The following is a 14,118-nucleotide window of genomic DNA, read 5'->3' as shown; positions in this document are numbered from 1 at the left end:
TTTTTTTTTTTTTAAAGAGGTTTGGCAGTGCCATCTTACTTCTCATACTGGGGAAACTGGAGTAAAAGGTCTTGACATTAAGACCAGACATTGCATCATAGAATCTCAGCTTAGTGGCTTATACCTATAATCCTAGTGCAAAAAAGAAAAAAAAAAAAAACTAAGACAGGAGGGTTTTGAACTTAAGGCCAGCCTAGGCTATAGTGTGAGCTCCTAACTATGACAGACACTATGTAGTTCACAAACAACATATTTTTGGCCTGGTTTTCTTTTGCCCTTTGTAATACATTCTACCGGGGATGAGAGGAGGGACTGTTTGGCTTAAAGTTTGTGTCATCAGCTTGTTCCTGGCAGGTGAGTTACTGCCTGCACCCTTTTATTTAGCTAGTAGTTCAGATTGATTAGTGGATAGATCCTTGAGAGGAGTACTATACATAAGGAATTAAGACTTGGAGCTCGCTAGGCAGTGGTGGTGACACCTTTAATCCCAGCACTTGGGAGACAGAGACTGGAAGATTTCTGAGTTTGAGGCCAACCTGGTCTACAGAGTGAGTTCCAGGACAGCCAGGGCTACACAGAGAAACCCTGTCTCAAAAAACTAAAGGGAAAGAAAAAAGAAAAGAAAAGAAAAGAAAAAGAAAGAAAAAACAAACAAACAAAGACTTGGAGCTTGACAGGCAATGATGGCCACACCTTTAATCCCAGCACTCTGGAGGCAGAGGCAGGCAGATCTCCATGAGTTAGAGAACAGCCTGGTCTACAGAGAGTTCTAGGATAGCCAGGGCAACACAGAGAAACCCTGTCTCAAAAAATCAACCAAATAAAAAAATTGGAGCTCCACAAAGGACCATGTTCTAGGGAGCACAGTTTTCAAACAGATAGCTTTCGCTCTATGTTCTTGAGTTGCTGTGGACTAAACCAAAGAGGGAATACTAACAGAAGAGTGGCCAGTGAGCTGGCTTAGCAAGCCTGATGGCCTGAGCTGGGTCCCCAGCATAGGGGTGATAGAAGGAGAAAACTGACTTCCACAAGTTCACTTGCCAAACCATGCCACCAACCCACGAGCACACAGATAAATACATGTAATTTAAAAGTTGGAAAGAACTATTTTGTCTGTCCTTACTGATGTTCCTTTCATGTTTTTCCCCTGGAAAGTAAAGTGTAAGAACTATATTACAGTTCTATCTTATTAGGATATAAATAATTTAGAGATAAGTAATAGTATATGTAAATACTATGCAAACATCATGCCATTTTATATAATGGACTTGAGTAAGAGTCAACTCAGTGATAAAGTGTTTGCCTAGCACATGCTAGGCCCTGGGTTCAACCTGGGGTGGGGGTAGGGGGTGGGAACCAGAGGAAGTGATTTGAACAGCAGCTATGTGCTGGGTATCAGTGGGGTTCCCGGAACTGATACCTCTTGGAATCTAGGGGATAGCTACACAAATGCACTTCCTTTACTCCATCTTTTGTCCTAGGTTCACAGCAAGGCCACTGGTACAGACGATATTTGAAGGAGGAAAAGCAACATGCTTTGCCTATGGACAGACAGGCAGTGGGAAAACACATGTGAGTATTTCAGTCTGGCTGAGAAAGCCTTCGGTCTGTTCAGCAGTTAGTTCTTGAGAAGGAAGACAGGTGCCTATCACTAGCATTTGCCATACCAGATACAGAGAGGGGCTTTCATAAGGACCAGCCTCCTGGCTCTGGCGTGGGCCACAGTCTCCAGGGAGAGCCATTGTGCTCTGCTGGGCTGTGTCACATGCTGTTTCCCTTTGCAGACAATGGGTGGAGACCTGTCTGGTAAAAGTCAGAACGCATCTAAAGGGATCTACGCAATGGCTTGTGAGTAAACTGTTTGACTACGTTGGGATTGGGCATGGACAGCAAGCTGCTTGCTTAGGGAGGTTCTTCCTTCCAGCCCGGGACGTCTTCCTTCTGAAGAGTCAGCCTCGATATCGGAACTTAAACCTGGAAGTTTATGTGACATTCTTTGAGATCTACAATGGGAAGGTAAACTGACTAACACCTTAAAGATGGCTAGATGTTACTGAAGCCAGACATCCTGTCAGCTGTAGGCTTTCAGGGCTGTTCTGCCTGGCATGTGGGCCTGTGAAGGTGAGGGAGCAGCCAAGCTCAGTAAGGAGAGCAGAAGTCCTTTTTGCAGGCTCCCTCTGAGGTGGGAAGTCTGCCTTGTGTGTGAGCAGTCCTCCCTTGACCACCACTTTCTTATTTGTTTTTTGTTTTGTTTTGTTTGGTTTTGTGAGATAGGGTTTCTCTGTATAGCCCTGGCTGTCCTGGAACTCACTCTGTAGACCAGGCTGGCTTTGAACTCAGAAATCAAGATGCCTCTGCCTCCCAAGTGCTAGGATTAAAGGCGTGCACCACCACCACCCAGCTGACCACCACTTTCTTAATATCCCCCTTCCCCATCCTGTATATTCTCATGACCATGCCCTCCTTGCCTCCCTCCTCCCCACCCCCCATCTTCTGCTGTCTTGTAGAATTGCCTTTTGTAGAGTAAGACCTCAATAATAAAAATAGCTAATATAATTAATGGGATATTATGTGCTAAGCACTTTTCTGCCTAGTCTCTCCTTTTTTTCTTTTTAGTTTTGGTTTTGGTTTTTCAAGATGGGGCCTCTCTGTGTACTCTCCTGGAACTCACTCTGTAGACAGGCTAGCCTCGAACTCAGATCCACCTGTCTCTGCCTCCAGAGTACTGGGATTGAAGGCGTGCAACACCACCACTTGGCCAGCTGCTATTGTAGTTTTTTTGTATTTGTTTGTTTGTTTTTAGTAGTCTCGACTTTATAGACAGAACAGGCTACTGTGGTTCAGTAACTTGCTCAGGTTGGTACAGCTAGTAAAGGAGTGGCATCGATGTGAATCATGGAAGCGAGTTCACTTAGTACTGGTGTGTTACCTGTCAGTAAATGCTCTGCCTTTCCTGACCAGGCTGGAGCAAGTTCTTCAGGAAGGTCAGGCAGGGTACCCAGCACCTATGGACCTACGCTTATGCTTTCTGCCTGCCACAGGTGTTTGATCTGCTCAACAAAAAGGCCAAGTTACGAGTGCTGGAGGACAACAAGCAGCAGGTGCAGGTTGTGGGACTGCAGGAGTACCTGGTTACCTGTGCTGATGATGTCATCAAGATGATCAACCTGGGCAGCGCCTGCAGGTCAGTTCTGGCGAGGGGAGGGAACCACTTGTAATTCCTGGTTCAGGGGGTGAAGCCTCAGATGCAGAAACAGCTTGAAAGCAGGGGAAGCCATCTCTTTTTCCATAATTCTATTCAGCACAGCAGCCCTGAGGGCTTCTGCCTTAGGGGACCTCAATGGGACAGATAATCCCAGAGGGTCTCAAGGACAAACTTAGAGCAGCTTAAATCTAACAAAGGCAGGCTTTACCGACAGGCATTCTTGCGTGGGATCTGTGAGCTTTGTGTTTTACCTTGTGGAAGAAATGAGCAGCCCTGAGTCTGTTCGAGGCCCGAAGTAATGAGACTATGGCACCTCCCCATGACGGCAGGGAAATGCTGACACGTGCAGTGGGGCACTGGGCAGTTGTGGGGCCCACAGTTTTTCCTCGAAGTGCTGGGAATTAAACCCAGAGCCTTACTTTGCATGTGAGGCAGGTACTCCGTGTAGTTCCGTCTACACAAGAGCTCTCAAGTTTGCACAAGTGCCTGGCCCTCTTTCCTTGTGACTATCAGCCCCTCTTCATCTTCATGAGCCTGACATCTGGCTAATGCCCCAGCACAGACTCAGGACTGATTTGACTGCCTGGAAAATATTAGGTTAAGAGCTACTGTCTTGGAGGGCAAAGTAGAGGTTAGAGAGGGAAGACATAGGACTTCTTAGGATCCTGATCTATATCCTTCCTTTACTATAGGTTTCGCTGCTGGGCCCTGGGATAGTGTAGACCCTGGGGTTCTCTGGGGGATAGCGGTCCCAGAACTTTATAACCTTTCTGTGCCTTTCCCTCCTTTTAATAGGACTTCTGGACAAACATTTGCCAACTCCAATTCTTCCCGCTCCCACGCCTGTTTCCAGATTCTTCTTCGAGCTAAAGGAAGATTACATGGCAAATTCTCTTTGGTGGATCTGGCAGGGAATGAACGAGGGGCAGACACGTCTAGTGCTGACCGGCAGACCCGCATGGAGGGTGCAGAGATTAACAAGTCTCTCTTGGCTCTGAAGGTAGCAGGCCTGAGCTAGTGGGGCCTGGCAGGCAGTGGGAAGGGAGAGAGTAGGCTGCAGAAGGAGTGAAGAGGGGCTTCCAGTTGTTTTTCTGCTGCCCCACAGGAGTGCATCCGGGCACTGGGACAGAACAAGGCTCATACCCCATTCCGTGAGAGCAAGCTGACACAGGTGCTGAGGGACTCGTTCATTGGGGAAAACTCAAGGACATGCATGGTGAGTGGTGTGGCTTTGCAGCTGGGGTTGCTGAAGAACCAGCTGCTTTCCAGATGTTGAGCTGTCTGTGGGCAGGGAGCTCAGCAATTCTTTGTTGCCTGGGTTCTCAGGCTCTTGACTGACTGGTCTTCACACCCTGCAGCCACCATGTTGTCTATAGGCCAGGAGGAAAGAGTCCACTCTCTTTGTGTAGGTGCATCTCTTGGTTTGAGGACAGCCACTGCTCCCTTACTTGGAAAGGGGGTTCTGGAATTCAGGAAGTAGATGCAGAAGGAAGTCCTCTGTTCTCCACATCTTCCCTCTGGGTCCACTGCTCCTACCATGTAATCTCTTATCCCAAGCCTTGAGTGACTTCTTCATCCCCTACTTTTTTTTTTTAAAGATTTATTTATGTATGTGAGTACACTGTTGTTCTCTTCAGACACACCACAAGGGGGCATCAGATCCTAATACAGACGGTTGTGAGCCACCATGCGGTTGCTGGGAATTGAACTCAGATCCTCTGGAAGAGCAGCTAGTGCTCTTAACTGCTGAGCCATCTCCCTAGCCCCATCTTTTTGGTTTTTTAAGATGGTTTTTCTGTGTATCCTTGAATTTGCTCTGTAGACCAGGCTGACCTGCCATTCTCTGCCTCCTAAGCACTGGGATTAAAGGCAGGAGCCATGCCCGCCTGGCCTGCCTTCCTGCTTAATCTCCAGGTTCTGCTGCATGAGGTCTGCCACTATCCAGAGCACAACTCTCCTCTAAGAATAGGGCCTTTTCACGGAGAGACTTCCCTATCTCTGTTAGTATTAGTGTTAATTAATACTATTAGTGTGCTAATTAATCAGTTAGTACTACTTTTCCTCTTTCTCCCTCTTTGTCAGTGTAGAGGATTGAACCCAGAGTTCAAAGGCTTCGCCAAGTATTTTACCCTGAACCTCTGTCTAAGCTGGAAACCCTTCTCTCTGAGGCAGCCTCACCCCAGGGATTGAGTAACCTGAGCAGGGTTACCAAGTTTCGAGGTGTGTCTTTGATAGAGGAAATTAAAGAAGCAGAAGATAATTAGGATGCCTATAAAAATAGAGAACCCAGCCAGGCTAGGTGGCCCACCTGTAGTTGTGGTCACTAGGCAGGCTAAAGATGGAGTATCTTTTTTTTTTCTTTTTTTTTGGTTTTTCGAGACAGGGTTTCTCTGTGTAGCCCTGGCTGTCCTGGAACTCACTCTGTAGACCAGCAGGCTGGCCTCGAACTCAGAAATCCGCCTGCCTCTGTCTCTTAAGTGCTGGGATTAAAGGCGTGTGCCACCACCGCCCAGCTGGAGTATCATTCAGAACCAGCCTGGGCAACATGAAGACCCATACCGGAAACCTTTAGTTTTGTTTGTTTTTGAGATACAACAGGCTAGCCTCAATTTCACATAAGTAAATCCTGAGTACAAAGATTATAGATATGATGTACCATACCATTTGGGAGCCTCTTTTCTTTATTGGGGAGTGGAGTTTGAGACAGGGTCTCTCTTTGTAAGCTATCCTAGACGCTGCTTTATAGACCAGGCTGTCCTCAAACTCACAGATCCACCAGCTCTGCCTCCCAAGTACTGGGATTAAAGGCTTGCATCACCACCATACCCAGCAACCTTTTTTAAATTTTCTGATTTTTTTTTTTTAATTTAGGGCTGGAGAGATGGCTCAGTGGTTAAGAGCACGGAGTTCAGTTCCCAGCAACCACATGGTGGCTCACCATCTATAATCGGATCCAATGCCCTCTTCTGTAGTGTCTGAAAACAACAACCGTATACTCACATGTATAAAATAAATACATCTTTAAAAATGTTCTCAGAGTTGGAGTTCTTATAGTAGTAAACGTCCATATGGGTGCTGGAAATTGAACACAGGTCCTTAACAAGAACAGATGTTCTTAGCCACCAAGCTATTTCTCCAGCCCTTTTCCTAGACTATGTCTCATATGTAGCTCTGGCTGGCCTGGAACTCATTACATAGACCAGGTTATCCTCAAACTCACAGAGATCTGCCTGCCTCTACTTCCCAAGTGCTGGGATTAAAGGGTATGTGTCATCATGCCTGACGTTTTTTGTACTAAACCTGTATTGATTGTGTAAGTGTGCGCATATGAACATATATCATGGTAGTCATGTGAGGATCAGAAGACAGTTCACAGTAGTTCACTCTCCTTCCTCGGTGGAAGTCCTAGGGTCCAGTTTAGCCTTCTACTTGCTAAGCCGTTTCACCAGCCCCCTGGAGTGAGTTTTTAAATTTGCCCTAGTTTACATGCCCTGGAACAAGTTGCCTAGCAGAGCACATGTACTTCACCTTGTCAGTCTCACCAGTCGGACGATTTTCCTGGTACCGTCTCCAGAGGCAGAGTGTCCTGTGCCCTCAGTTCCTGACGCTCAAGCTCTAACCACGCATTCCTTCTTTTCTCAGATCGCCATGATCTCACCAGGCATAAGCTCCTGTGAATATACTTTAAACACGCTGAGATACGCAGACAGGTATGCAGGCCTACATCCAGGTGGGACGGACAGGGAACAGCGGTGATGAGGCGGGCAGCATCCCAGGGACTGCCGAATGCCCTCCGTAAACAGTACATCTGATCTGTGGAGGTCAGCTGCATGCTAGGTCTGTCCCAGTCCTTTCCCATTAATAGAATGTGAGGGTCTTTCTGTGTCAGCTTCAGCCTCCTTGGCTGAAGACTCCTGCTATTCACCCCTTGGATCCCGAAGATTGGTTGTCTTGAGTGGTGATACACTCTTGTAGTGAGTGCCCAGGGGGCTGCCGGGACATTCAAGCCTTTCTTATTTCCTCAGAGTCAAGGAGCTGAGCCCCCACAGCGGGCCCAGTGGAGAGCAGCCTATTCAGATGGAAACAGAAGAGATGGAAGCAAGCTCTAATGGGATGTCTCTGGCTGGCAATGTAAGACAGGAGGGTAGGATGCAATGTGGCCTCTGAGGTGGACCCTGGGCCCCAGTCTTTACATTGTTATCTCCCTCTTTGGCCTTCTGTTCTCCAAGGAAGAAGAGGAGCTGTCTTCCCAGATGTCCAGCTTTAATGAAGCCATGACTCAGATCAGGGAGCTGGAAGAGAGGGCCATGGAAGAGCTCCGGGAGATCATACAGGTGGGAACCGGCCCCAGCCAAGGAGGGATTGGCAGACCACTCTCTTTCTCAGCCTGCAGAGCTCGGGTCCATCCCTGGAAGATAGACTGGGCTTTGTTGCTGTGGCTCTTTGTTGGGGTGGGATAGTGCCATCCTCTGCAGCCAGCTCCCCTCAGTCTCCAGCTGCCCTTCTAGGAGAGCTAATGACACAGGCTCTCCTGTGGCACGGTGCTGCTGACTAGGGCTGAGAGGGTCCTTCCTTTAAGGGATTGTCATTCAGTGAATGCTCCAGCTCCGTCATGACACATGGTCCTACAACACCTCCTACTGAAAGGCATTTAGTCTTCACGGAGCCTCAGTATAAGAGCCCTGGCCCTGACCCCCAAGTGCTGGGAATAAAGGCATGTGCTACCAGGTCCAGCCAAGGGGGATGCTATGGGAGAAATAGGAAGCATCTCCTGACAGTGGCAGACAGCGAAGCAGAAAGAACTTGGGGCACTGACGACAGTTATGAAGACTAAGTGTGCAGACCTGTCCCCCTTCCCTGTGGAGGCCAGGACTCTGCAATAAAATACATGGACCTTTTAGGAACACGTGAGAGTTGACTGTGGTCAAAGCAAGAGCTGTGATCAGATAGCACAGGGAGACAGATAAACAGCAGGTCAGTGGGGCTAGAGGCCTTACATTTGGCTCATGCCAAAGGCTTAGATTTTTTTTTTTTTTTTTTTGGTTTTTTGAGACAGGGTTTCTCTGTGTAGCCCTGGCTGTCCTGGAACTCACTCTGTAGACCAGGCTGGCCTCGAACTCAGAAATCCACCTGCCTCTGCCTCCCAAGTGCTGGGATTAAAGGCGTGTGCCACCACCGCCCAGCCAAAGGCTTAGATTTTATTATGATGCATTGAGTGAGGCCTCCAGCAAAGTGGCAGTGTGGTCAAAGAGAGATTGACTGTTTAGTTTTTGTTTTTAATGTGTTTGAATGTTTTTGTGTACATATATTGTTTCTTTTTTTTAAAAGATTTTTTTATTTATTATATGTAAGTACACTATGGCTGTCTTCAGACAGTCCAGAAGAGAGGGTCAGATATCATTACTGATGGTAGTGAGCTACCATGTGGTTGCTGGGATTTGAACTCAGGATCTTCTGAAGAGCAGTCAGTACTCTTTTGATTTTTTTCAAGACAAGATTTCTCTATATAGCCCTGGTTGTCCTGGAACTCACTCTGTAGACCAGCAGGCTGGCCTTGAACTCAGAAATCCGCCGCCAGCCTCTGCCTCCCAAGTGCTGGGATTAAAGGTGTGCGCCACCACCGCCTAGCCAGTTTTAAAATATTATTTATTATACAAGTACACTGTAGCTGTCTTCAGACACACCAGAAGAGTGCATCAGATCCCATTGCAGATGGTTGTGAGCAACCATGTGGTTGCTAGGAATTGAACTCAGGACCTCTGGAAAAGCAGTTGATACTCTTAACCCTTGAGCCATCTCTCCAGCCCTATGTGTTTTATTTCTATTGCCTGATACCCAGAGAGGTCAGATTAAAGTATTGTACCCTCTAGAACTGGTTATGTGCTGCCACGTGTGTGCTAGAAATTGTTCTCTGTAAGAACAAGTTCTCGTAACCACCAAGCCACCTCTCTAGCCCCAGGTTTGTTTTTAAGACAGCCTCTACACAACCATAAGTTCTCAGTCCTCTTGCTTCAGCCTCCCAAGTACTGGGTTCGAGTGTATGCCATCATGCCCACCTCATGTCAGAGGAGAGGAAGAAAAGAGGAAACCAGAGAGTCATGTGAGCTAGCTTGCATCTATAATTCCAGCATTTGAGAGGCTGAGGCAGGAAAGTCAGGAAGAGATGGAGGCCAGACTCAGCTACAAAGTAAGATCTTGTCTCAAACAAATATAGGGCCAATAGGCCTGAGTAGTTTGTCTGCCTAGAGTACATCTGGGGCTCATCAGCTCATCAGGGTGTTGTGATGTGCCTAATGCTAGTGCTCAGGCGTTCAAGGCCACTCTTCCATACATTCTGGGTTACATGAAACCGTGTCACAAGGAAAGGGAGAAAGAGCCGGGCAGTGGTAACTCATGTCTTTAATCCCAGCACTTGGGAGGCAGAGACAAGTGGATTTCTGAGTTCAAGGCCAGCCTGGTCTACAGAGTGAGTTCCAGGACAGCCAGGGCTACACAGAGAAACCCTGTCTTGAAAAACCTTTAAAAAAAAAAAAAGAAAGAAAGAAAGGGAGGAAGAAAGTTGTCATCCCAATTTCTGACGTTCTTGTTTTGGTTTTTCAAGATGAAGTTTCTCTGTGTAGCATTGGAACTCCTTCTGTAGACCAGACTAGCCTAAAACTCAGAGATCCATCTGCCTCTGCTTCCTCAGTGCTGGGATCAAAGGCACAGCCCAGTGTCTGACTCTTAAGAACAGAATCCATGATGTTACTCATTTGACAGATTTGGGGCAGGAAGATGCTAAGTTCAAGCTAAGGATTTCCTTTGGTTTGGTTTTGTTATTACTGTTTGTTTGGGGCCATGGTCTCCTGAAGCTTAGGCTATCCTTGAGCTCCTGGAATTTTTTTTTTCTTTTTAATTTCTTGTTTGGGTGGGTGGGTATGGGTACATGTGTAGGAGGCAAAGGACAACTTGGAGTCAGTTCTCTCCTGGGAACTGAACTAAAGTTGTCTCTCCAGCCCTACCTCCTGAACTCCTGACCCTCCAACCTCTGAGTGCTGAGGTTATAGGCATCCACCACCACACTGGGCCCAGGCTGAGGACTTCTGAGGAGGAAAGGGTTCTGTTCCGGGAGGCAGGGTGAGGCTTGGCCTCCTGCTGGTGTGGCTGCATTGCAGATGATTGAGCTCTGTGTATGACTTGCTGGAGTGTTGTGAGTTCATGCTGACTGGGTTCTCCCCGTTGTTACAGCAAGGACCAAACTGGCTTGAGCTCTCTGAGATGACGGATCAGCCAGACTATGACTTGGAGACCTTTGTAAACAAGGCAGAATCTGCCCTGTCACAGCAAGCTAAGCAGGCTAAGCACTTCTCAGCCCTTCAAGAAGTCATCAAGGCCCTGCGCCTAGCCATGCAACTGGAAGAACAGGCTAGCAAACAAATAAACAGCAAGAAACGGCACCATTGATGACTACAAATAAAGATCTGTTTGGTATCACACTAGCCTCTTCCCCTCCACAGAAAACTTTGGGCACCTTCTGGCTTTGGTTAGAAACTGAGTTGGACAGGTCTGGTAAATGTCAAGCACGGGCCCAGGAAAGGTAGGGGAGAGACGATGTTCTCTTCCCGGGTTTGGAGCAAGAAGGAGTTTTAATGACTGTGCCTCCTCTTCTCCTGTCGGAGTGGAGTGCTGTGTGGGTGGGTCCCCGGTACAGCATCCAGCTGCTGGCAGAGCTTCAAGGTGCAGGCTCTGGAAGAGAAGCAGTGCTTGTCCAGCTCCTGCTGCCTCTGGCCTGCAGTATCACCCTTGGTTTGAGCACCATCAATGTCTTATACTTTTAGAAAAAAGGTTTTGAGACCTCTGTTTTTCTTTTTGTTTTTTTTTTTAAGCCTAAGAAAGTCTCTAGTTCTTGCTTTAAATGTATATGTTGTACCTAACAATAAAGAAAGAAAAAAAACCCCAGATTTCATGTGATTATCAGAAGATTAAAGTGTGTCTTGAACCTTCTGAGTCCAATGACAGTGCTGCCACCTTGGATTCTGGTTTTTTGTTTGTTTTTTTCCTAAGACACCAAGTCCACATGTGTGATTTCAGGAACAGGGTAGAGTTGTAACCTTTGACTTGTCTGCTCCAGGCTCTGAGGCCAGGAACTCTAGTGAACTGGACTGGAGTGATATTGCCTCCTGCTCTATAGCCCCAGCTATAAAGCAGCAGGGATAGAACATGGTGGGCAAGCGCTCTTCAGTTGTCTTCCCAGCCCTTTTGTATAGCTTACCTTGGAGACAATGTCCCACTAAGTCTCTAACCTCGAACTTGTAATCCTCCTGCCTTAGCTTCTGCAGTTAACTGGAACATAGCCTGTGGCACCAGGCCTGGCTTAGTCTGCTCAGGACATGTTGAAGAACTGGTAGCACTGACAAGAAAGCACTTGGCTTCCTAAAGAGAGAGGCATCTGAAGGGGACACTACTGTGGTTTTGCATAGAAGTTTGCTGGGTGGACTGAGGAACCAAGCTTAAAGGCATGGGTGTTTGGGCACTAGAGGGTTTGATGTCAGAATGAATTCAGTGAGTGGTACCAAGGTGTGTCTACAGGATTTTAATGGCCATGTGTTCAGATTGGGTAAAACTCAGCCCACAAACCAAGGGGTGAAAGTCCTTGGCTTTGCCTCTCCTGTGAAAGGACTCTTGAGGTTTACACCCAAGGCTTTCTGGGAAATAGCAGCCAGGCCTGGCCGAAACCTTCCTAAAATCATCTAGTTTCTGTGTGGTACACAGAAGTTACTTCTTGCCACAGACCATTTCCATGGATGCTGGATCTCCCAGCCATACCAATGAGGTGGTTCCCGTAAGGTCTGAGCCCTATAGTTTGAGCTGAGGACTGAGGGATCTTTGTTGAGCAAGACCTGCTTCTGCATGACACCTATGTTGCAGAAGTTGCTGGACAGCTGGCTATAGTTGCAATCTGTGATGTTCTACAAACCTGTCTCTTGTACATGACTTTCAGTCTCCTGGACCAAGAGTTTGCAAGTCCAGCTCAGGTGCATTGGTGGTGGGTCTGACTTGCATGTGGCAGGTTCTCTTTACCACTGAAGTGTTCCCTCCAGCTGTGGCTACGAGGGATGCTGTGGCACATCCCAAGTTCAGACTAATCCAAAAAAGCTGGATGTGGTAGCCCCTCTCTAATTCCACAAGTCAGAAAGACTGACATAGGAGGATTACCTGGAGTTCAAGGCTAGCCTGGGCTACTGTGAGTTCTAGGCCAGCATGTAAGACCCTGTATTAACACCACTCAAAAAAAAAAAGTGGGTGGTAATGCACACTTTTAATCCCAGCACTTGGAAGGCAAATTACAAACTTGTGCCTCAGGCCTGGCTCAAAAAAAACTTCCTTTTTAATTATTATTTCTAACCAATTGCATTATTCTGCCCAGGGATACTAGGCAAGAGAAAAGAGTGAAGGGTCCTTTTTGGTTTTTTGAGACAGGGTTCTCTATATAGCCCTGGCTGTCCTGGAACTCACTCTAGACCAGGCTGGCCTTGAACTCAGAGATTCGCCTGCCTCTGCCTCCCAAGTGCTGGGATTTACGGCATGTGCCACCACTGCCCAGATGAGTGAAGGGTCCTAATTGGAAAAGTATAAGCTCAACACTCTTCACTGGTGGACTTGACCCAGTATATGATCACACAAAATTCATCTTTTATATGGCAGCAATTAGCAATCTAAAAAAAATTAAAAACAAACATTTTTAGTTATGGAAAGATTGCTGGCGCAAACTGAACTCAGGTTCTCTTCATAAGCATCAAGTGCTTAGGTGACTCACAATTAATTCCTGTAATTCCAATTCCAGAGGATCTGCCAGTCTGGTCTGGTCCAGTGGCTCAAACCTGTAATCCAAGCATTGAGGCAGAGAATTATCGCCAGTTGAGGGCTAGCCTGGCTAAAAAATGAGATGCTATTTTTTAAAAAGCAAAGGATTTAAGCTCACATCTTCCCCTCCCCCCCTTTTTAAAGATTTATTTATTTATGTATATGGGTACACTGTAGCTGTACTGATGTTTGTGAGCCATCATGTAGTTGCTGGGAATGGAGGTTGCTTGCTCCAGTCAGCCCCACTTGCTCCAGCCTAAAGATTTATTTATTATTGTTTCTAAGTACATTGTAGCTGTCTTCAGACACACCAGAAGAGGGCATCAGATCTCATTATGGATGGTTGTGATCCACCATGTAGTTGCTGGGATTTGAACTCAGGACCTTCAGAAGGGCAGTCAGTGCTCTTACCTCATGAACCATCTCACCAGCCCCAATTTTTATTTTTATTTATTTATTTATTTATTTATTTTGAGTCAGGGTTTTCTGTGTAATAGCCCTGGCTGCCCTTGACTCACTTTGTAGACCAGGCTGTCCTCAAAACTCAAGAGATCTGCCTGCCTTTGCCTCCTGGGTGCAGGGATTAAATGCATGAGTCACCACCCATGCTGGGCTTTCCCTTTTATCCCAATATTTAGGCAGAGGCAGATAATCTAAGTCTTAGGCCAACAGGTCTACAAAGCAAGTTCAAAGACAGCCAGGAATACAGACAGAAACCTTGACTTTTTAAAAAAGTGTATTTTTTCTACCACTGAGTATTGAAGGCATGCTGAGCAAGCTTTATACCATTTGAGTTAGAAGCCGTCCATTTTGGGCTGGAGAGATGGTTCAGTGGGTAAGAGCACTGCTCTTCCGAAGGTCCTGAATTCAATTCCCAGCAACCACATGGTGGCTCACAACCATCTGTAATGAGATCTGACGCCCTCTTCTGGTGTGTCTAAAGACAGCAACAGTGTACTTAGGTATAATAATAAATAAGACTTAAAAATAAAAAGAGAGATAATCTCAGTGGGCGGTAGTGGTGCACGCCTTTAATCCCAGCACTTGGGAGGCAGAGGCAGGCAGATTTC

At 46.8% G+C, this 14,118-nt stretch overlaps 1 protein-coding gene across 8 annotated transcripts in view; it reads left to right on the top strand.

Moving 5' to 3' along the window:
* Window positions 1–11,143, top strand: part of Kif2c (kinesin family member 2C) — a 25,110-nt gene extending 13,967 nt beyond the window's left edge. For 7 of the 8 annotated variants that reach the window (XM_031378339.1, XM_031378344.1, XM_031378342.1 and 4 more), the window contains 10 exons: window positions 1,482–1,572; window positions 1,785–1,848; window positions 1,925–2,016; window positions 3,042–3,184; window positions 4,001–4,205; window positions 4,311–4,421; window positions 6,848–6,915; window positions 7,231–7,336; window positions 7,435–7,539; window positions 10,433–10,681. In XM_031378339.1, coding sequence (XP_031234199.1) covers window positions 1,482–1,572; window positions 1,785–1,848; window positions 1,925–2,016; window positions 3,042–3,184; window positions 4,001–4,205; window positions 4,311–4,421; window positions 6,848–6,915; window positions 7,231–7,336; window positions 7,435–7,539; window positions 10,433–10,648 — 1,201 coding nt within the window. In that variant the 3' untranslated portion in view covers window positions 10,649–10,681. Of the gene's footprint in view, window positions 1–1,481; window positions 1,573–1,784; window positions 1,849–1,924; window positions 2,017–3,041; window positions 3,185–4,000; window positions 4,206–4,310; window positions 4,422–6,847; window positions 6,916–7,230; window positions 7,337–7,434; window positions 7,540–10,432 lie in introns of all 8 variants that reach the window. The other variant, XM_031378338.1, reaches the window with a different exon arrangement.
* Window positions 11,144–14,118: the final 2,975 nt, after the last annotated feature.

The sequence above is a fragment of the Mastomys coucha genome, unplaced genomic scaffold, assembly GCF_008632895.1.
Source record: "Mastomys coucha isolate ucsf_1 unplaced genomic scaffold, UCSF_Mcou_1 pScaffold18, whole genome shotgun sequence".
Taxonomy (NCBI): domain Eukaryota; kingdom Metazoa; phylum Chordata; class Mammalia; order Rodentia; family Muridae; genus Mastomys; species Mastomys coucha.
The sequence above is the reverse complement of the archived record's forward strand: the minus strand, read 5'-3'. Positions and strand labels throughout refer to the sequence as shown.